The sequence below is a fragment of the Bombus huntii genome, chromosome 2 (assembly GCF_024542735.1).
Source record: "Bombus huntii isolate Logan2020A chromosome 2, iyBomHunt1.1, whole genome shotgun sequence".
NCBI lineage: Eukaryota > Metazoa > Arthropoda > Insecta > Hymenoptera > Apidae > Bombus > Bombus huntii.
The window spans coordinates 12,380,673-12,404,868 of record NC_066239.1 but is presented as its reverse complement, the minus strand read 5'-3'; the positions used below and the strand labels follow the sequence as shown (position 1 = coordinate 12,404,868).

At 36.4% G+C, this 24,196-nt stretch overlaps 3 protein-coding genes across 5 annotated transcripts in view; all 3 read right to left on the bottom strand.

Annotated features, from left to right (window-relative positions):
* Window positions 1-24,196, bottom strand: part of LOC126876978 (xylosyl- and glucuronyltransferase LARGE1-like) — a 508,433-nt gene that overhangs the window by 16,938 nt on the left and 467,299 nt on the right. The window lies entirely within an intron of this gene.
* Window positions 369-4,414, bottom strand: LOC126877120 (CCR4-NOT transcription complex subunit 7). 3 transcript variants are annotated; one of them, XM_050639955.1, is made up of 7 exons: window positions 4,032-4,414; window positions 3,534-3,628; window positions 2,273-2,458; window positions 2,040-2,199; window positions 1,686-1,962; window positions 1,474-1,614; window positions 369-1,391 (listed from the first exon to the last, which is right to left on the bottom strand). In XM_050639955.1, the coding sequence occupies exons 2-7, from the start codon at window positions 3,547-3,549 to the stop codon at window positions 1,263-1,265; spliced, it is 909 nt and encodes a 302-aa protein (XP_050495912.1). In that variant the 5' UTR covers window positions 3,550-3,628; window positions 4,032-4,414; the 3' UTR covers window positions 369-1,262. The 3 variants fall into 3 exon arrangements, with proteins under 3 accessions (XP_050495912.1, XP_050495907.1, XP_050495916.1); XM_050639950.1 differs by lacking the exon at window positions 4,032-4,414 and adding an exon at window positions 3,070-3,286; XM_050639959.1 differs by lacking the exon at window positions 4,032-4,414 and adding an exon at window positions 3,116-3,286.
* On the bottom strand, window positions 6,519-7,167 carry LOC126877175 (kunitz-type serine protease inhibitor Bt-KTI-like). Its single transcript, XM_050639995.1, has 2 exons — window positions 7,004-7,167; window positions 6,519-6,746 (listed from the first exon to the last, which is right to left on the bottom strand). Exons 1-2 carry the CDS (start codon window positions 7,086-7,088, stop codon window positions 6,583-6,585), a joined length of 249 nt encoding a protein of 82 aa, XP_050495952.1. The 5' UTR covers window positions 7,089-7,167; the 3' UTR covers window positions 6,519-6,582.

Below are 24,196 nucleotides of genomic sequence, written 5' to 3'. Positions count from 1 at the left end.
GTTTTAATGGACTCTTCGAGTCTCTGATGCACTCGGATTCGGAAATTTTGAAGGCCTTAAATTTACAACATTTAAAGACGTACCTGAGTCGTGAAGTCGCGAAACTTCTAGAAAATGTTCCAATTTCGGTTGCTGTTCACGACGAGGCATGATTGGATCTAGTGAATATGTATGAAAATTCACATCTACTTTTATTCAGTTATATTCGGTGTGTGGTGAAGTACCGTCTCTCGTCCCCAACGACCAAGTCTTCCGCAGCTCAACTGAAGCGGATTTCACAGTTTTTTTATTATATTATTTGCCAAGTAACTCAGAATGTTCTTTTTTTGTCGTTTTGGTTGTGTAGTTGATATTAAAAATCACAAAGCTTTTATTTAAGATGTTTATTGTATTTTCGGAACGATGTGTTATTTACAAAAGAAATGTATTTTACGATATTCATTTTTGAAGTGTGGCAAAAGATCTTCCTAGTCACGTTACTAATTCGTTTCACAATAAAAAGTATGTGTAAGAGAAATACTACCTGAAAAATAATGTAAAAAAATGAAGAGGAAATTACTTGCTGATTGTATCTACAAAATAGGATAACAGAATTATAGAATATGTTTCTCAAATACTACGCAACAATATTTTATTCTGTTGATCTAAAATTGCACAAAGCGTAATTTTGATGAATATTTATTAAAATGCTAATTATAAGGAATTATCAGGCATAAAAAGTAGTGATCTATAAATGCATTGCATGATAAATGTACATATGAACACTGATAAATGTACTTAAACAATGCAATCTTGCATTTGTTTTTCTTAATTTTTTCGTTTTTTTTTTTTTGCATTATTCTTAGCCAACCTTCCATATCCCAATAGAGATTTTGCAAAACACTTAAAAGTAGATTTGTTTCCTTTTTTTTCTTTTGTACTGCAATTGTATCTTGTATACCAATATTGTCACAAATGCTTGTAAGGAAACTATATTACATATTTTATGTTGCACAGTATTGTAAATGTTCTCGATTAATAGCATGTATCACAGAAGAAACCTATGAAAGTCTCAAATTGAAGGATACAAAAAATGCACAAATATGAAAAAATGTTCCTATAGTTTCATTTTCAAGTAGTAATATTTTTTAATCTACAGCAGTGATTTGAATGTAATATTGTGGATATGAACTATACGCTTGACCATTAAGTGAAACATTATTTATAACATTTTATTTGTAATGAAATAATCTGTTGCGACTGAGATGTGGTATTTTTTAACATTACGAAGACGAAGAATTATCTCCATTACTGTCTAGGTATCCTCCTGAACCGTTTACGACAAATGATGTTCCCAAACCATATAAATGGCCACAGTATTTCGCATCATCAATATTATCTTCAAAAAACATCTAAAACAATATACATAATTATAAAAATAAGACAATATACGATTTATTGGTTAATATAGTTTTATTCGAAATATTTGTTTACCTCTCGCATTTTAAAGAAAACCATTCCCGTAAGTAACGAATCAGAACCAGCCTGATGTTGGGGACCAACTCTTTGAATTTCCAATTGCTCTGCTACCTCTTGTAGACCTCCTTTCAAATTTTTGCAAGATTTCATTAAATACTGTGAACAAAATGTCACATGTTAGAGGTGGAAATAGTTTTTATTATAACAGATGTCTATACAAAACATACTTTTACATCATATATTGTTGGAAAATATATCCTAAGAAGTTCGAAGAATTCACTTTCTTCTTGGGGTAAATTTTGATCTGTAAGAAGTTTCAATAGATAGCCAAAATCGTAACCAGAATGAAAGGATAGCCATTTTATGTCGTCAACAAGAACAATTCCCGATGTCATCAATAATTCGGCAAAATCTAACGGATCAATACCCTCTTCTTCGTGTTTTTTGAACTGTATACCACTGTTTTGTAGCATATCTATACTATCTTGCGCATACATATCCTCTCTAAAAAATTGTTCAACGTTAGTATTGTTATATTTGATGTCTTTATATTGTTCTATATTGAATTATGTATAACTTACTGTAAATTGAATTTGAAATTAAATTGCCATGTGGTATAACTACCACCAGGTGTATTTCCCGATTCGTCGAGAAATGTCAGACCAAGTTGGATTATCCGCAAGAGATCTACATTACATCGTAATAACTGATATTGATAATCGGCGCTAGTCCTGAATTCTCCTATAATAAAGTATCATATTTTATTTTACAAATAATTATTGTACAACTAAATTATAATTTTATTATATTATACCAATGGGTCTAGCAACTACTCCTGGAAATTCAGTATCCATTGCAATATATTGATACTGCTGCACGACTTGCCGAATTGTTCGAAATTCTTCTTCGAGATTATGTCCCCAAACATCTCGGATCCCGCATTCTTCATTACTGGGCATAGTCGCCCCACCCTTCTGTTGCCCTATGGGGTTATTTCCTCCTGTGAAAATGTGTAAAGATATAAGTATTATTTTATATGAAACAAAAAGAAAAGAACTGACAATGACTATTATCAGTATTCATTGGTTCAATACTAATAATAAACCAATACATTATATGTGTAATTTTTCATGTAGTTTTTCCCTTTTACTATTTGAATAGTTAGTGTTAGGTAAATTATATTTTATAGTGTAATTAATTGTATCATTACAGATAGCAGGAAAAACCATTTTTGGTTGGTACTGTTTGAATATCCATATCCACTCTTTTCAACTGCCTTGAGTAAGCATTAGTTCTTGAATAATACAAAAATGATTTGATAGTATTACATATAGGTACAGACCAACCATAAATGAAGATCGTAAACTGTGTAATATATAGTCATATCTTAATATAAAAATTGAATTCTATTGTTATATCTTAATCAATGGTCATATACCTTATGTTATATTGACATATAAACTTGTTACATAAAGATTATTTAAACATGTTTCTGTACCAAATTATATGAAATTATAACAGATACTATGCAGTAGTTTGTAGCATTTTTTTATAAATTAAAAATTTTATTATTTATCTTACAGAGCCTATATAATGGCTCTATAACTGCACCTTCTAGGATTTGTGCATTCTTCTGAAATTCTCTGAAAGCGCACACCTTTTCTTGCAGCAACAGCGACTGAATATTTCTTGGGAACTTCATTGCATGTTATAATCTATTCTACTACTTTTAAAGAGGACTTCTATTATGTAGTTCTTCTGGAAGTATGTTTCACGTAATATCATCCACACAAATCCAAAGTACTTTATTTATTTTGCTTCACAGTTCCTGCAATACGTATGTGCCACATTGATTATATAAAGGTCAGATATTGGTGTTACACCTTTGGTATTCATTATACAATCAATTATCATTTAATTTCAACAAATATATGTCAAGTCCAACACTTCTCAAGGCTTACTTTGATAAATTTTACTATAATAAAGCTGAGGAGTTAATATCAAAATTATTTGCAGAACAATACCTTTGTAAAAGAGATAAATAATTATATATTTACAAGCTGTTTAATACGTACCGGTAGCCGAGGGCATAAGGTTAAATATTCTTGTCGTCACCGGGGTTATTTTTATGTTTAATTCCCACTGTCACAGCTTTACCTTCTTCATATCACTGTAAATATACACATAAGTATTATTACGTGTTAAATCAGTTTTACTACATGATATGCAAATTTAATATCAGAGATGTCGTTTATGTATATTACGAACATGGAAAATTAAAGAACAATAAATAAATTTGAATTCTGTGGAGAATAAATAACATTTCTGTTTACAGGTTAGAAATCCGCGTAAACAAGTATTATTGTCTTATAATGATTGTATGCTAGAAAGAAATTCAGGAATGTGATATTAATGCAAAACATGATAATAAAATGATATTAAACAATAAGAAATTTTCTTAGCACACGTTACTTTCTAAATAAATCTATAGGTGAAAACATAGGTTATGTATTTCAAATAAACAAAAGCGATTTGTTCACACGAATATGAAAGAAATAAATGTTACAATGTACCTCTTGGTATGGTTGTTTTTCCACACGATGTTTTCTTACGTACTAAGCGAAATAAAGCTTTATAAAACACTTATCGCGCTTTTAAATCTTCTGTCACACTACAAACAGGTTAAACGAGTGTCCAAACTTAAAGCAATTCCCTCTATACATATACATACTAACACTGTCTGAAGTTAGGGCGCCAAAATCGCTACAGCGGGCATTTTTGTTCGTGGCGTTGTTAACATGCTAACCTAACAATAAAACCATAAATGAGATATAGGCAATTGCTAGGATTTATATTTTACTATTTAAAGCAGTATGTATAGAAATTATATTCATTTGAACTAGCAAAACTGATTGAGTCAATAGAAATAAAAATTTGCTACATTCCTATACAAACATCACATGTATTATGTACCACAAACAAAGTATAAAATAGATGTGACACTCAATGCATTTTTAATACCACACCATTAACTAAATACAACATAGTTATGACATTTAACATACATTTTTTGTGTTCCATGTTTTGGTGATCATCTGACCTCCTTATCATCATCGTGTCACATGCGACGTTATCGATTCAGTATAGTAGTGACATTAACTAAAAGCAGAGTAGACGTGACATTAAATAGCTCTTTGTGTCTCAGGTTCTGAAATACCGACCTAGAAAAAAATCTCAGGGTTTCTTACGCCCTCTGCAATTTGCTACAGCGAATATAGGAAATATTACAGACGACTTGTTTGTAATTATATCAACTCGGTTCATTTCATTCACTTATTTTCTACAACGTTCAGGCTTTATCTCTTTGCGCGAGCAGCGCACTCAATTACCTACTATGGGTTAACAATAAACATTGTTTATGTGTGTATTTATGGAGGCAAAGGATTAAAGAAAATATTAATCTCTTAAACTTGAAAATTTTGTGGGACAGTTTCCGATATACTGTTATGGATTTTAAAGAGTAGGTAGATATAATGTTTAATCTACGATTTTACTTACAAAACGTCGCGCAGGATGGTTTATGTCTTCAAATGTCATAATCTTCTTCTCTACGACATGTACGAGATAAGCTACTATCTATGCATCGTTCGATTTAAGGATCCCTGTGTACCCCATTGCTTAGGCTGATCTACTTTCGCTTGTGTAAGGAGGTTTGCTTGCGCACAGGGATATTTCGGCTAATTTTTAATTGTCAATAACTAAAAAACAAAGCCAAAAGTGCAATTTTTTAATTTTTTATTTTTATCTTATTTTAGTTTAAAGAATTATCCGTTAAATTTATTTACACCTGTAGCCAAACATCCTGTATATACGAAAGATGAGTGTGAGAATGTGAAGATTTATTTTGTATGAACCATCACGTTAAATTTCGGTACAGATTAAAAGTTTGCGGTACTCCAGTATCCGCACCGGTACCTGTTGTTGCGATTTATGGTAAATAAACTGGATTAAGTCCAAAAGGATAATCTTTCTTAAACAACGCAAATTTAAACAAATAAGCAGCAAATAATGATTAATTGATAGATAATGATGATCAGTGTATTATTTTTGAACAAATGAGAGGTAAATAAAATTGACCACAAGATGTTTCTGATATGAAGTTATTAAATACTTTTAATTTTATCTTCATAACTTTTTTGTAAAATCACTATATGCATATAATACAGAGTTAGTTGTTGAATTGGAAATGAACGATGTATACACAATAATTCAATGTTACTTAATACATAATCCTACTGGTTCACCCTATTAGTACTTACACGTTTCGCATACCATGTGACAGTGCATTTCTCTAATTTTATTGAAAAATGCTGTACCCCGCTGCGCTGAGACGTAATGTCATTGGTATCAACATTAATTGTATTTGATATATATCAATTATACATAACATTATACATACATGATGTTCGAATGTGTAAGAATGTCTATAGTCTGCTCAGCGAGTCGAGATAACAGCTATAAACATCTGTACGTGGTAGTATTTAAACGAGACAGGTGCATAGTTCTTATACTACTTTCTCTGCGAACAGACTAAGAATTTTAGGGTCTGACAATTCCACCTCTGATATAAACAAACAGGCTTTAATAGAACTGATATCAGAGATAGTGTCTTCAACTTTTACGTAGAACTATGTATTTTCAATGTAACATGTGATTAGTGTGTGTAATCGAATGGGTAGAAGACATCGTAGTTTAGAGAGTAATCCATTGTACCAAATTGCGTCGAATGCATCTTCGATGTCAAGAAAGAATGCTGAACAATATTCCTTTTCTTCTGATCAGAGAATTTGTTGAATTATACGATGATTTTCCTCAATGGTATCATATTTTTTTTGAAGGCTAAATTGATGGTTTGGTATTATGCCCTTGTTGTTGACAATAGCAGAGATTCTTTCGTGTATAACTTTTTCTACAAGGTTGTAAAATTGGAAAAAGGTTAAAATTTGTTAACCAGTGATAATTAATATTCAGTGGAAAAAGCCAAAACTAATTTTGCTTACTGTATGCGCGGCTCTCTCCTAATCCGTTTTTCAAATGCTATAGACTAAAAACAAACAGGACTTACTAAACTAAGCATGATCGCTCACATTCTTCCAGAGTTAAGAAATTGTTCGCGTTTCCTTCGCAACCTCCATGTATAAATTGTACGCATTGACCCATCTCTACATCGTATCCGAATCTCGGGAAATAACCTTTGCATGAGCCCGTCACCAATGGTAAAGTACAATCTGTTAATGATCGAAAAATCCTTGCTATTAAAAGCGAATATGACAATTATAAGACTAGCGTAGAGAATGTAATCTTTAAGTTTATACGAATTATTTTATAATATTGACAATACACTATTTCACAGTAAGAAATTCGTTTCTAAAAAAATTCGAGAACCTGCTGAACTAGTCATCCATATCTAACAAATTTTCTAAACAAGAAATTTAAATACAAATTATGGTATATAAGTACGAAATATAATAATAAAGTTCCTTACGTGGTGGTACTTCGGCTGACACTTGATGCACCGTAAGAGCGCAGCAAAGGACGACCAAGAGTAATGTTATGAATTTATTATTCATTGTCACTTGTTGATTAACCAGCGCAACTTCTAATGACTATGCCTGTTAATTCTGACGTGGAATATATATATACGTGCCGATAACATTTTTATCGCTATAGACCTTTTTATATAATATGTATTGATGACACATGCGGAAAAAGTGAAGCACTCGAAAGATTAAATATAGATTGTGGGAACTCATCTCTGCTAGTGATAAAGATAAGTACTTTTGGTAATTTAGAATTTCTGAGGCAGGATATGTAAATCTTTTTAAGCAGATCCTAATGAATAAACAGTTAGAAAAAGACTGACAATGCATGTATACAAGAATGATAAAAAGAAAGTACTTATGTGTATATATATATGTCTGTAATTGTCTTATTACGCAGTATGTGGAAGTTTGCTTCTTTGATTCACTTTAGCGTATAATAGCCCGTCAATATCGGAAATGTATAGTATTCATGTGTATGCATGACTGACATTTCCTGACTATTCGAACTAACAGTTTCTTTGCTACAATCGAATGTTGGAAAGTCCCGAACCGTGATCAAGAAACGGTCACAAGTGCGTGTCGTGTAATATCGTCCGGGTGTTATGTGTGTTCTATTTGTTGAACCGGAACCGTACGTGTCGCTGGTGGTACCAGCTTCCACTCATGTTTAAAATTATCCAATTTTTCTATTATCGTCATAACCATGGTACGTGCGTGCCACGAGAATGCTTATTATTTGCCACACCTTAGCCGAAGAAAATACTTTAACGATCGCATACTGGCTACTATATCCGCTATTTGTTTATAACTCGTATAATAGGTCGTGCATCATCGCTTCACCGGCATTTTTAACCATTTACATGATATTACATTGTTTCATTATGTGACACGTTAATGATCCGACGATCATTTCCGCGACTTTTCTTTAATGGCGACTTAATGTTCTGATGTATTAACAAGAAACGTTAGCCATGTTATTGGTTTCGTGGGAGCAATCGTATTATTATTGCACTTGGACTTTGCACGTGTACTTTGCGCCGAGAAGGAAAGCGTCAGATTGTGGTGTTGGGGAAATTTGTTTCTCGAGATATTAAGGGGAAAAATTATTCAGCAATAAGAGATTAAACTCATTTACATTATTTATATAGTTTTATTAATGTTATATTCTTTGATTTATCTATGTATGCAGTTACTTCTTATACAGTATAGTACGTTATGAAAAGAAGGGTAAAAAAAACTATCCGCAAATCTTCCCAATATGAAGTTTCCGGTAAAAGATACGCTGGCTAAGCTCTGATTCTCTAATCAGATAGGTTGTGCCCTCGTTGTTTCACATTCGTCGTTCCGGGTCGCGATAATTTTACACACATTATGAAATGAATGCACGATCGAACAGAACGTTTTCGTGGTGTATAACGTCGCAACGATTCACTTTTAACGATCTTATCGAGCAACTGCACCACACCGCACCGGCTGCAACACATTCCACTCATTTCCCGGTATTTTATTGACACTCTGTTTACGCTTTTATCGCTTGCTTTCAGATTTTTCGCGAAAAGTGTAGAAACTACGAAGAAAAACAAGATGCCGAATAAAGTCTTTCTAGAAAATCTTTATTTCTGAGAGGTTTGAAGTTTATGATCTGGATCTTAATTCGAGATTTGAAAGATACTGTTCGTCGTTCCCTTTCCAACTGATTGACGTTCTGTGGAATCTTGTATTTCTATACTTCAACTAAACATGTAATTAAACGATAAAAATATCAGAGTATTCTTTTTTCGAATACTTTTTCAGATTTTACCATTTTCTCAACACGTGTCCCTAAAATAGGCATAGTGCGAAAAATTCGGCAAAATATAATCTATTTTGGAACGGTGACGATGTAGCAAACTACCTCAAACAATCTATCTCCGTCAGGAACGGTGATTTACATACAACAAGGCACCGCAATGATTGCCTTCAGAATACATTAGCTCGCATGCTCTGGATACAGGGGAACAAGCAAACAAAGTACAACCGAACTCGGACCCTGTACTAGCCGAAGACATATCGAAGGAGTAACAATCGAATTCAAATCGTCGCGCGGCTCAATTGCGGTGTGCTTGAAAACAGCACAAGGCTTTCAGGATCAGTTTCTTGCACAATGTTTTACTAGAAACAACATCGCACACGCATGCTGTACAGAGATAGATAAATTTCCTCTTTCAAGTTGTAACCGTTGATTTCTCTCCAATTTGTTGAAATTCAAATTTACTTTGCCTGACCGTGGAACATCGGAACTTTCATTAGCACATTATAGCATATACGAATAGAAATATCGTAAATCCACTTATTCACAACATTTTTCGTTTGTTTGTTTCTTTTTATTGACAATTTTATTGAATAATATTGTTGATCGTCCGAGTCTTCGTATCAAGATCTATCTATCGTCCCACAAATCGGAACGTGTATCCACTTTTAAGCACAAACCTCACTTGCAAATTTAAACCTACTTTATACTTGCTCATAAATTCTTTGTTAATTTGAGTGCCATTCTTTATAACAATGTTAATCCAATTGTTTAACAAACTGAAATAAAAATTTTGTTCGGAACGGGTCAAGCAAATATCATCTATTTCCATGCAAATTTCTGGACGGTTAATTGAAAAACCGGGTACCCACGTATCGTAACGTAGTATCCACCATCTACCTTCTAAATATAATTCCATTCTACGTAACATTGCAACGCAACATGTAAGTACATAGAGATAGGTATGTACGCGTGACTAAGTTTCCGTGGCCGTAGATTAAGTCGCGAACGAGCTCGGCCTATCGCGGGGCCCCCTATTAGAATTACTTTCAAGCACCCATTGTGATCTGCTGGTTTCCATAGATCGCTGACACAAAAGAAATATAGCGTAGGACACGCCGATAGTGCCTTTGGCTATTGCCACACACGTGGCTGATAACCCGTACGATCTTTCCGGAGCAAAGACGCTGTAATTGCATGAGTTCCGCATTTTTCCACCGACATAGAGAGAGAGACCTGTCCTTCTCTATCTCCGTCCGTTCTTCTTCTCGAGCTTCGTGCTTCCATGCTCGCTGTCTATAACACGCTCTCCTCTCAAACACCCGTCCGCCATTGCTTTTGCCTCTCGTACTACTTATCGGTACCAGCTTCAGGCGTCTGACCGAACCTAGAATCGACTTGCGGTTCATTCATTCTTCCAGTCTTTATTGTTCGTGTCAGAATGTCACGAATTTTCTGTGTGTCGTGGTCTTATGCTCAAGATATTAGTTGGATATTCCTCGTTGTTTCATCGACAGTAAGTGAATTAATTTTAGCACACATAAAATAATATTTCAAGCGTTCAGAAACTACGTACATTGGCCTATTTCGTATATCGAAAAGTAGAGAAGAGTAATGATGTCATAAATATTATTTTTTACTTTAATTTGCTTTAGTATTCGTTACTATTTATGCCATCCTCTTCCGATAAATGAACTTATGGAAATAAGACATTTGTCTTGAAGAGTTTCTCTTTGTAATTTGTAGCTTAAAATAGTAATCGTAAAGGGAAAAGTGACGAAGTAGATCTACCGGATGATTGAATTTACTTTTGTTCCAAACAAAGACTTTAAATATATCAACGATACAAAAACGGCGGACCAATGTCAAAAATCTTGCGCTAAAATTCACACAATATTCGAAAGCTTAGAACTGTTTGTCCGTTAACTTTTGATGGTTGATAAATTGCTGTAACAGCTGAGGAGACACTGAGGTCTGCGTCCTCCTGCAAGATTCACGAAGCGATATTAACGATAAAGCCGTTGGTGAAATTTACGAGTCACGAAAAGTATAAAACAGCGTGTCACTATAAAACCGGAGGCACTATTACCGATAAAACGACGACGTCAACCGATGGGGCCAGGCCGAATCGTGAGCGAATCGTGGGTAATCCAAGCAATTTTGTCGTCTAAACGGATACAAATAGAACAGCGATAATGCAGTGACACGGTTTTGTATCGGCTGTTCTGTATCTTCATGATTTAATGGACGTCGAAGTCGGCGGTGCACAGGTAACGGGTGTTTTACGGTAATATTATACAGAGCCATGCACTCCCATAGACGCAACGGCATTGTGCCCGAATCTGTGAAAATAGGCTTCCTGACTCTGCTCTGGAACCATTTTCGAACGTAAACAACGAACATTAGACTAATTATTCATTTTCCAATACAAATCTTCATCCGCTCTATGACTGTTGTTAATTTACTGTTCTCTGAAAGTAGTTAGGATTACTTTTAGTTATGGTCAGTTTTTGATTTGTGAATTTGAATCTCCTTTAGGACAGCAAAATAACTTCTTACTATGTTTCTTGCGAGAAAAGTAAAATAACAGAGAAGTGAAAAATTTGAGATTTTTATTTTACAAACAGCATCGTTATTCGAGTGACAATGAAAATATGTTAAATATCAAGATTTAACGAATGTCGCAAAATAATTCCACTCGAAATAAACCGAAATTGGTTCCCGACTGTTTTCTGTATAGAATCGTCGCGTGACTAAAGTTAAGCTAGTTTCACGAAATTTCACGAGTTCGTATTAGGTTCCTAGTTATCTTGGCGAATTGAGAAAGTATTCGCAACTATTGGCAATTTTCCTTATTAAACGTTACGTTCGTTGGCACGTAGAAAAGTTATTGGGACAGGACGAGGACAAAAAGAAGGCTGCTCAAAGTTCCTGGAAGGCGTTAAAAGCGGTAGCCTGTAATCCGAGTTTCGGGGATCGTTCAGAAGAGTAAAACGACACACGCGTGTACTCCGACGGAATTTCCATAATTAGTGGGTGGCAAAGGTACAACTATTAGCACGCGAAAGTTGGCAAGTTGCTAACTGATTTGCATCGAAACGTGGGCCACATCGTATCAACATGGGCTCGTTCTACTTTCGTTATTACTTCATCAGAGCGTGCTTTCCTTGGCTGCGTCGAATGGACGAGAAATTAATTCGTGTCGGGGGAACGCGTTTTCGAGAACCAATCGGGCAAGAGAAGTTCCACCGCCACTGCTGGAGGACACGCGTAATCGTCCGATTTATGGGACAATTTGTGGAACCAGAGAAGGAGATCAAAAATAATGATCGATATATAAATTTGCCTCTTGTCGAATATATCCTTTATTGGAGCGCTATATCCATTTTCCGCAATTTATATGGACTAATTTAGTTCGGTTAACGATCCCAAAGCACGAGAAATCGTCCGAGATTGGGGACATATGGCCCACTCATCAGCCTCACGCTATTTTGTTCTCTTAATGGCGTTTGGATCATATATAAAATTCTTTATATTAATGAAACGCGTCCAATATTTTATCGCTAAAGTATCCATTTGTAGAATGCTTTATGTTTACGAAGTTAATGTAACGAGATTGTCAATGTTATAAACCATAGATTTGGGAGAAAAATAGGCGAGTAGATTTTTGTTTGTTATTTAAAAGTTATTCGGAAAATATAAGATACGTTTCAGGTTAGTGTACGAAATTGATTCGAATTAAACGACATAAATTTGCATAAGGAAGTGTTTAATTAAAATCGAGTATCTTATTACAATACCATGAACATTTTTTTGTATCTTTTCAATATCATATTCCAAACTTTGAAAAAGGCAACAAATTGGTAATTTTTTGGTAGATCATCGACAATTTGAAATGAAACCCGATTGCAAAGTTTGCATAGTTATCATTCGGTTGCACCAATTGCTGTTAAGCGTCTCTCATTTGACGGTCGACTAGTTACTGCGTTTATGGAATATGATTTACGGTAGGAACGCCCAAGGAAATTATGGCGTCTTGGGTTTCCATAATGCCGAGATTTGCCGCTCCTGGAGCCACCTAATCCAGCTGCATGCAAGAAGATCCTCTTATCTTGAGGACACGTTCCCTAGCCGAGTAAGACGATTATCTTCGAAACCTTGCGTGAAGAGATACCCGGCCTCCCGATGAAATTCAAAGAACCACGCGATGTTATTTGTACCTGCCGCTATTTTGCTCTGATGGAAATTTTTAATTAGTTTTAAGTCAGGTATCTCGATGATCGCTGACACGATTGAGGAAGAAATGGTCACTCGAACAGGACGAATGAAAATCTAGGATTCAATTCTAGACACGTTCTAGTCAGAGTGTCGAACAAGATCGATTTACCAGCGAGAAATTATATTTTCCGACACGGTCGGACCGGTATCGATCTGCGGATTTAATTGCACAGGAGCAAGGTATCTTACGGTTTACACCAGTAGGTTAGATCCTGATCCTCCATAATCTCTCTTCAAACTGGTAACCTGAGATGCTTCGGTATTACGAGAGAGGTTTCCTGGACATTGGAGAACCCTTTCAAATCTACGTTTGTTTACTTATACAAGTATCTTACGGACTATCATATCGATTCCAATGATCAACATGCCAAAAGCAAAACTATGCACACGAAAAGAAAGATATAGTTCACTAACGAAAATAAAATATTGATGCTACTTTTCCCTACCATTGATCCTATCATTTTTTAAACTCTTTGATGCAGAACTTTTTCAAGCTGATCGTTTCATTTTCCATTGAAATTTTGCCGAAATTAGTCGTACAATTGGAAAATTAACAAGAATGTACTTATCAGGATCTTACCTGTGATTTTCAAATAATTCATGATTCTCTGAGTATCAACATGATGGCTAAACACAAACGCGTGCATCTATACGGGTCGGATTCATCCGACGACAGGGCCAAGACTTTGACCTCGAAACTTCACGAAGGGTGCTCCTATATCACAAGCCACGATGCGCATAAATGTTTACTGGTGTTTAGTCTTCAGAAACGTGTCATTTGATTTACAACATTCTCTCGCATTGATTCAGCAGCTGTATCAGTAGCAACGATGTCAGCTGTAGGAACTGCGGAACAACAGCAGGCGTCTCCTCCTAGTTGCGCACAGAATTGTGCTGAGTTCGTGCTGGCAAGGCGACGTACGAGTGATTTGCATCGAACTCGCAACCCACGGGAGGAGTGAGAATAACGGGCCGGTTAGCCACTCGACGCCGTTTCGTGTCTGCCACTTGGTCACCGGTAATTAACAGGCTCTGTGAAGCACTGTATGAATCGAGTGGCGGCGGGCGACATGCTTCTGAGGCCGTGTCAAGATGCTCCCCGGCCGAGACGCGTCGGCTTTCCTTGTGCCCTCTGCTACCTGCCATCTCACCGACGATTAATTGCCACGGAAATGCTGTTGTTTCAACGGAACCAAGCCCCTCGACCTTCTTTGGGCATCTATATAGTACATAGTATATCGGTTTTTCTAGGTTTCTTTGGAATTTCTGACTCTACACGTTTGGGGAACTTTTTGGATCGAATTTTATGGTCATCCAGATTCACATCGTGGTCCTCGATGATCGTCTGTTAACTTTATGAGTCCGAGGAATGAGCGAGTGTTGATTGTTATTAAAAAATTGAACATTAGGATTGAACATTATTACAAGTAAGTAGATCTTTGTGCGATTCCAATATAATAATTGTTTGATTCTTACATCGGTACTGATTAAGTATAGAAATTAAGTATGGAACTTCGTAATACAACCAATCGAGAAAGATATTATCGAACTTATGAATCAAATGCTTAATATCAGGATTACTGATAGTATTTCGTTGTAGAACGAAGAAGTTTCGATAGTAGAACGTTTGCCGATGTACTCGTATATCGTCAAAGAACCTCTTGAACGTCTGTTCGCTTCTCTTTCATCAAGAACGCACAATGCGATCCATCGAGTCGTCGCGCCTTTAAACACTGTATCATTCCGCTGAATCAAGTTGAATAAGTGTGGAGAAGTTGCCGGCGGGCTGTTTACTCGAGAAGCTTATAAATTGGCTCGACGGTCGAGAGAAGGCATGCATTTCCAATTTCAAAGAGTGTGTCTGATTGTATAGAGTCGACGTGTTTGCTAGAGAAGCTGAAACAGAAGGCGATTCTAGTTGCTAGAGAACAGAGTCGCCCGTGAAGAGGATTCCACCTGATACTCGGCTATCTTCTCGCGCCACCCAGTATTGTGTTCCTGCCGTGAAACCCATTTGCTTTCTGTTAGAGGGCCGTGTAACGGTGGAGGCGGAGAGGACGACGTAGCAACCTCGGCTACTATCACGAGGACGAGAAGAAGAGTGAGAGAAGAGCCGGCTTCGAGAGCGACGACGGTGTTCTATTTAATTAAGTTTGCATTGTATCGAAGTGCATGCTACAGGAAAAGATCGTTATCGAACTTTCGCGAGATATGACGTTCACTGGCCCACCACACTTATCAGAGCCGATCTGCTGCAGCAAATGAACGGTCGCGTTCGAACGCTCACTCCTAACGAGATCGAGAGCTTCCTTCGCAGGCTTTCTTCTTCTTCTTCTTGACGTCGTCATGTAGTGTGCTCGTTTCAGAAGTCTAACGTGACTTCTCTAGGCTTCCACATGCAGAAATGCCTCTGTTCGAAGGGGAGTACTTACCTGATTCGCGGTGCAGCGACGACATCTGTATTGCGGAGGCGCGCGGGTACAATTAACATCCTGCAACGTCGACGTCCGACGTTGTGCTAGGGAATCTCGTTTTCTGGAACAAATGTGCCTCGACGGGTGTTTCGACGTAGATATACTGCGCTGAAAACGATACATAGGAAACGGCGACGATGAAACCGGCCGAGTTACTGACAATTGTGAATATTGACGTCGAGAATGGAAAGGATGCTGGACAAAGCAGTTGAATCGTCCGTGTAATCTCGTTACGCGAACAATTGATGTTGACTGGCGAACGTTTGAAAGTCACAAGATACGAGAGTTAGGGAATATATTAATCTTTACTTTTAAAACTGGCGTGGAAATGGAGACATTGATTACTTATGATCTTTCCCGAAATTCATATTTACTACTCAGCTCAGCGTGTCTTCGATGCTTCAAAATGTCTTCTAACTTTTAATAACACTTTTCTTTCTTTCTTCGGAATAGAAGCATTTACAGCAATAAAGAGGTAGCTTCGATGTTTGAATTCTATTTATTACGTTGAATTAAGTTTGATTTTGATTTTGAGTCGAATTTTGCTGATTTACTCAAATTACTAATAGAAAGTAGAGTTTCTTCCTTATTGCAACAGTAGAGTCTTTCGAATTCGAATTTTCAATTTCTTTCAATATAAATTCAATTCTTTTCTTTCTACTTCGAAAAAAAATTCGTCGGGCAGGTTTTGAAACAAGCATCAAAGAGCGTGGCATACATTAAAGTCAAATTTTTCGAAACGATTTTGAGATTCAGGGAACGTGCTGATTCAAAATGCAGCCTGATCACGTATATTATATTAAAAAGGGTTTCGTATACGTGTAGCCTTTTCAGCGGCGCGTATTATTGCGAGTTATTAGCCCGAAGCATCACGTGTGTCGCGTTAAACACGCGGGCAGATTATTTGCATTCATGAGTACGTCGCATCGGTAAAAAAGTAAACTGCTTTCATGATGGAATCGTGACAAAATATTCCAGGAATGCAACCGTTCGTCATACATCGTGATCACGTCCCGTTTGAAAAATTTCTATACGGATAATTAAAATCGGCCGAGTGTACGCGACATAATGAAACGCGTGAACGCGTGTCCTAAACGTGTTCGAATTTCTGTATCACGACTAATTGAAACAAGAACATCCGCTTTGTCGGAAGCTGCAGATAATAAAAGTTTTTCGCAAGTCGCTTTTAATAATCCCGAACTATTATGAAGTAAACTTCTGCGGAGAATAATATTTCAAGTATAAATCTCGGGAAGTTTCGCGTGTTTTAAAGATACCAGATGCTTGGAAAAGTTTTATCGTTACTAGATGCAAGACAGGAATTCAAGCTTTTAAGACAATTTATTTAACGTCAATTTAATGTTTTATATACTTACAAGTTTGTGGCAGATTCGTGGTTCCTGTAAACTGATATAAAAATTAAAAATATAGTTTTAGATGTACTTGTGTAAATCATGATAGATACTTTTATAGTAGTTGTTCTCGAAAACCTGGAACTGTGCAACAATTTTCACAAATGCTTTCGTAGTTCAAAAGTCATTCAATTATATATAAAAAATGGAAAGAAAAGACAAAAATGTTATTTATGGTTATAAAAGTATGTACCTAAAGTATAAATAAAAATAAGTAAAAAGTGCTCAATTACAGCTTTAAGTACTCAATTTATTGTACTTAATATGCTATGCTCAATTTTTATCTGTTAATGAATAATGGCTCTTATTTAAAAAGAATTATAATATAGTAAACTATAATGTTTTCCATTGTTGACATTTAGCCTGTTTTATTAAATGGTTCAAAATATAATTATCAAATATTTATTTGTTACGTCCCCAATATTATTGTCAAAGATAAAACCATCGTTCAATATCCAGTCGGAAAATTTGCAAATTGATAATGTCAATGCTTATTACTTTCGGGCGCTGTGTGGTATACAGGGTTAATTTATCGTAATACGCACATCAGTTTGCTGTCAAAATCGTTCTAGCGAATACATATCGAACCAGAAACTAAGGCGTGACGTTACTTTCATGCAGAATTTCAATTTTCCTATTGTAATATTTATGAGTTGCATTCATTTTGTATCGGCCATTGTAAAATTCCTTTATTATGCATAGCGTTGTTTCTGAAATCGTGGCAAACGAACAAAATTTTAATGCGAACGTTGTTTCCAATCAATGCGACACCGTTAACATAAATTACGACATAAAATGAATAACGAAATCTCTTTTTATTTAGTTCTTTTTGTATGTTAAACTTCGCACGACAAATATAAAATTCCAAATTTGGAGCGATGAAATTGAGAGAGACGAAACATGAAATTTTGAATAAATTTTGAAAAATTGCTGTAACGATTCGGTTATTCAGATCTCACCTGACTGACTTTTAAAAATTGTATATTTCTTGCCCGCAAGATACATTGACAATAATTTACAGATTAGACCAATCACGGTTATTATCGATCATGTTAAATCCGGATTACAATGATATTTGGGTTATCAGAGCAAGCATAAATGATCCGTCTTATTATAATTAAATTGCAGATGAAAGTCGGCGATAATATTCAAATTCAACCTAGGAAGTATCTAAATAATCAATGAAACCAGGAAGCAAACAAACATAGTTGATCGATATAGCGATTAGATCACAGATATAATATTACTTAGATCTTGATCTAACTTAGATCTGAACCAAAACCGTGCTCAACATATAAGATTTAAATCAGCACTTGATTTTTATATTTTCTGATTGAAAATTTCATTTTCTTCGTTTCACATGTTTATTGCCATTTCTGGTGTTTTGTGTCTTTTGCTTACAACCTAATCAACGTGTATTACAATGATTTGCCAGCTCATTCGATAATGATGCTCTCCACACAATAAAACGCGTCACTCGTTTAGACAAGGTTATTGAACAAGAGTTAGTCGAGTTGCAGTTATGCAACAAATTTAATAGCAACGAACACAAACGTGGCCTGTTTCGTTCAGAGTAATGCAGTAGCTTGCGAAGATCATCTCCTGTCGTCATAACTGCACGGTTAAATGCCTTTTCATGGCAGTAATGAATTTCTCGAAAGATTAATTCGAAAATCTTCATGCGTCACGCAATTTAACGAGGGCCCGCGACATGTGTTTCAGTTTCGGCTGTGCACACGCGCCCCGTATGCGTGCTTCATGCACCGACGTGTACTTTATCTACCACTCGAATCGTAAAAAATACGCTCTAATGAGCCGGCCAGCATCGTTAAAGTAGCCCTTTAAAGATTCAGCGATGATAAATCATTGTGATTACCTGTCAAGATATCAGGTCCTCTTTCCTTCCGGCAATCGCCGATAGGTACAAATTAAAAGGACATCATCTCTCTGTCGCGGCGTCATTAATTAGGATATTTACGCCATTAGCGAAATTCTACGTTTTTTAAAATTTCCTTCGCGATAATCTTACTGTTCGTTTCGTTCGAAATTTTTAATTTGCAATTATATTGATCAAATAGGTCATAAATGTACTTAATGTAGACAATGATGATTGTTAGATCAAGTAAAACAGATTGTGATGAAATTAATATAATTGTTGTGATTAAACTTACACGTATGTTCTAATGTCTTCAGATGCTGTAGTATCCGGAGTCAAGAATAATAGGTAACATTGAATAAAAAGATGAAGAATATTTATTTGTAAATCGAAGAAAATTGGAACAATTTTTCGAAAAATTTTACAAGGCACATTAATTCTGAAGCCAATACTAAGTTAATTATTTCCTCGATAACAAGATTCAAGTTTTATTAAACCGGTGCTTTATTCAAGCTAATGGCTCTGTTAAAGTCAACAAGAAAAATAGTTTCTCGCTCTAGAATGTTCTTAGAAAGTTGCCGTATGGTCGTAAAATTGGCACGTTCCGACTTATATCTTCGACGAATTATCCGGTCGTGGTAAGTTGCGAATCTCGTAGGAAATCGATGCAGTCTAGTCGTCGCGATGCTCTTTCCGGCTTAACGCGGATCTAGCGCGTAAATACGCAAACCAACGTCGTCCCGGCGAAACGTATCACGAACCGGTCGACACGCCACTTAAAATGTATGTCTGAACGAAATGAAAGGGAAGGACGCTTAAGATTGCGTTTCAACTATGGAACACTTAATTGTATTTATGTTATGTCACGAGTCCTGTAAATTTCATCGAAGAAGCTCGTTATAATTACCGTAGAATTCAACGACATTAACGCGACAGTATTAAAGTTAGCCGCCGATCAACGTTAATCGCGTGCTCATCTCCGGTTCATTAGCTGCTACTGACAGAGTTAAAGAAGAAAAGGCTAGTTTCTAAGTCGCTAGAGGCTTCGGGAAGATCTGGACAAGGAGCGGAAGAAATTGGCTTGGAAGATTGGTTAGATTCGCTGAATATCGAATTTATGGTAATTATTGGGTTGTGAGGTATAAAACGTCTGCCTGATGAAGGCTTTAACGATGAATACGAAGTTAGAATCTCAACGAATGCGGTAAATAGACAGGAAGTTCGGATTACTCTTTCGTATAAAATTTGACTCTATTATATATTGTTTTATATACTCTATATATAATATGAATTTGACAAGTGGAAATTGGATTATCAAATCATGTTATTAAAAGGCTTGAAAATATGAGAAAGGTTTGCGAGAAAAACAAGCAATACAATAAAGCGATAAAAGATTTATATTAATCAAGAAAATTAGATATTGTACCGCTTTATTCAGTGACCTTCGTTTACCATATATTTATATCTTGTTCCGCCGCCGTAAAATCCAATATACCTATTACAAATTAATGATACGTAATTAACAAAAAGGGTTTACTTCAACTCTCTTCAATGCAAGAGAAAAATAGTTACCTCTATCTCATAAATTCACAAACCCGCAGCCTAACCATGAAACGAAAAGATTTGTTTTCCAAGATTCAGGGAACGATCGCGAGACACGCTATCCCTCGAACAAATTTCCCGAAGAGTCCCTAATCAAAAACCTGTAACGATTCGTCTTCCCTCTACCCGAAGTCGCTGGCATTCTACAACTTTTGCAACTCGTTCGCGAAAGTGTCTCGGCTTAAACGTTGTATACCTTGATTAATAGAGCCGCTCAGTTAAGAAGACAAAGTGTTCAAGCTATTCCACCGTGAGCTAAACTTCCTCGGCTCAAACGAGGCAGTCTTTACGATGGCGGCACGTCGCGTCGTATGGAGGTGGCATCGATCCGGGTTACTGGTCCACGTCGGAAGAACAGTCTAGGTTTCGGTTGAACAGAGGTTAGGCCCTATCTCACTGGGGTTAAGTAATTTGTCGTTGCCGATGGGTTAATGTTATCCATCACTAAGCGAGAATTTACGATGTAATAAGGTCGCAGACCGACTTCCACGATCTATCTCGGGAACGTCTCTTCTCGATCCTCGATTCTGTGGCTCGTGCTGTTTCCTTCGGTTCTTGTCGCAGTTTCCATCGTATTCTGTGTAATTTTCCTTGCCCCGAGGAGTGTCACTGCTCCACTCAGAGCTGGATTTCTTGCCGTGATTTAACTGGTGTTCCGTTACCCATTAATTAATATGATCGAGACATGGGTGACGGCACTTCATATCTCTCATCAGTACGCGACTGTCAGAGATGCTTGTGATTCCATAAGCTGCAGAGAACTTTAGAATCCCCAGAATACTTGGAAAACTTCGAAGAAGGAAATTTAGTACAATTAAAACTTCTATGTATGTTAGTAATTAGTATTCGGAATTCCTTAATGATCAAATCGATATCGAATGAAATACTCTAGATTCTAAAATAGGAATTTGGGTGAAAATATCGACGAAGTCGAGTGTCTGAAAAATGAGTGGAATTGTCGGTTTGCTGAAAGTTTCTCGAAAAGGAAACGACGATGCTTCTTCACTGTGGCAAAGGAACACAACTAAACCGACGGTTTCTTCCTCTACGAAAGTTTATCGAATTGCGGAGTCTCGAGTTGGACTCCCTTAAGTATCGTCAAGCGTCGAATCGAAAACATGACGAATGCACTTCTGTCCGGGCTGTCGCGTGGGAGAAAAAAAAAGTGCAAGTTAATTTCAGCCGAATGGAAGGAGGAGGAAGACACCCGACGGAATAAAGTACTCTGACGGTTTATGCTATGAGATTTATTCTCGATCCGGGACTAGCGACGAATAGTACCGTGGCCGTGGTGCTCGAAAAGCATTCGACTTCCGTGTTGATCATTTTTACCGAGAAATGTACGATAGGCACGCAAGTTTTATCGTAAATCCTACGCGTCCCGCGGCGAGGCGGAAATAAACGCGACGCCGAAGATAAGTTGGACGATCGTCTCGTTATAACGCGTCGTGGCAATTAAAAAATGACAAACGGGAAAGCTATGAGGTGTCGCTACAAATTCAGATTATCCGATAAGCGTATTATTATTTAATGAATCGTGACTGGAAATGTCGTTACACGTGTTATAGCTTTCTTTTCGCTGGACCGCGCGTTTTGTATATTTTGCGTCATTCTACGAGAGTAATATTTGAACTTTCGCCATAATCGTATACCAATCTTCTTGGCTGATAATGATGTAAGATATACTGCGAGAAAATATGCGACAACATATTCGATACACATTTGATACTTCTACAACATGATGTAGAAAAATATCGTGGAAAATTAATCGTATTAAATTCACGGTAAATTGTGATTCAAAGGTGAAATAAATATTAAGTGAATCACAGTATTCTACGAATTGAAAATGATAGATTGATAACAATACATATAATGTATATTAGTAATATCGATTAAAACACAATTATAAAATTTGTATTTATTGGTCCAATGTGGAATGAAATTCATTATTACGATAGCTACTTTCTACAATATTGACTCGACAATTTATGAAAATGTTCTTGATTATTTTCCAATTTCTCATCCGATAGTAGACTATCAATTTACAAATAATAAACAAATTTATTAGAAAACCATAGTTATAATAGAAACATTTTTCTTTATGAAATTACACACTATCTTATTAGCGAAATTGCTGCAGTAGACTTAATGAAGTAAAAATTCTAATAGATACGTTCTAAAACCTTATAAAATCACACTTACTATACATGTATGGCGTATAATCAGCGTCATTCCAATTCATGAATTCTGCTTTCAATTAGTAGTATTCGCTGAAAAAACGTGCACTATCAGGATCAACGGCCACGATGATCGTAAAGACCAATGAAATTGCGCGAAGGAATTGCGTTTCGCTTTAAAATTGAACAAAAAGGAGTGGCGACACACGTTGCGTCGTTGGTGAATACCGAATGTTCTCTCGAGATTGCTTTTAATCCGCGAACGATCAGGTCAACCCTCGTTAAGTACGATGTCGTAGTTTCAGCTCATGGAGTTGGCTTACTCGCGTCGTGTACACGCGTGCAGGCGTGCTCATATAACGCGGTTGCGTGATGATACCAAAATTAATTGGAGCCATCTAGAGAGAAGGAAAGGAGAAAGGAAGGCAAGTCGGCGTTTGTAGCGGAGATTACGGCGTGTGTGCGAGCACCTTACGAGGACGATGCCTCGTTAGTCCTATTCCATGTGCCACGTGATACGGAAAACGCGCGCGCGGTCAGAGTGGTCGAAATAAAAGAAAATCGTGAGATGACGCGCGATCCTGGTGGTCACGTGTGACCGGATACCTGGACGCGAAACACGGCCAACCTGGCAGAAGGCTCGCTTTTTCTTGTTCGAGCTGTGAGCTCGAGTTTCAGATTTGGGGCCTTCAAAAAGAAACGTACGTCGCGTGAGAGAGACATATTAGTTTGGAGGGATGTATTTGAGACGTTAAAAATAATCATAAGTATTTTAGAGTTTGTAGTTGTTGATATATCAAATTGAGAGAACACACATAGTTGGCTTAAGTTTGTTGGACAACTTGCGTTTCGTGGTATTTGATAATTTTTTGGTTTCACGATATACTTGACTTTTCGTCGAATTTAATATTGTTTTTGTAGTTTTTTTTTATATAACATATTAAAATTCGAATTTATGCGAAGATATTAATATTCGTAATTGAATATTTATAACATGTTTAATATATAAATTGCCGACGATTACTATTTTATGACATATTTGCAAATTTATTTTACCTAAATATTTTTTACTCATACCTACTGATTAATTTAAAGCCTCTAATGCTTGTTCTTAAAAATCAGGTTCGAAATTAAAGTCTCCAAGAGTAAGGAAGATATTAAGAATTTCAATCTGAACAGTTCACGCTAAAACAAAACTTTCGTTTAAAAACTAATATGAATACTTTTCACAAGCAACTCAGTACGGAGAGGTGCCCGAAAGAAGCAACCGATCCGATCATGTCGCGCTACGCGAACGCTGTATTAATTGACATTTAGTATCGATGTAAAACAATTTGAAATCATTGCTCGAAACGTCAAAGTTACGGTTATTGCTAGTGGTACACATGTCGTTACCCTCCGGCCCGGCTGTAGGGGTGGCTTTATGAGCGCATCTACTGACGTGTTGCCTCGTTATCTGGCACACGTAAAAGCAGTAATTGATAATAGACACGGTAGCTAAAGGTACAGCATCATACCTGGTTATTA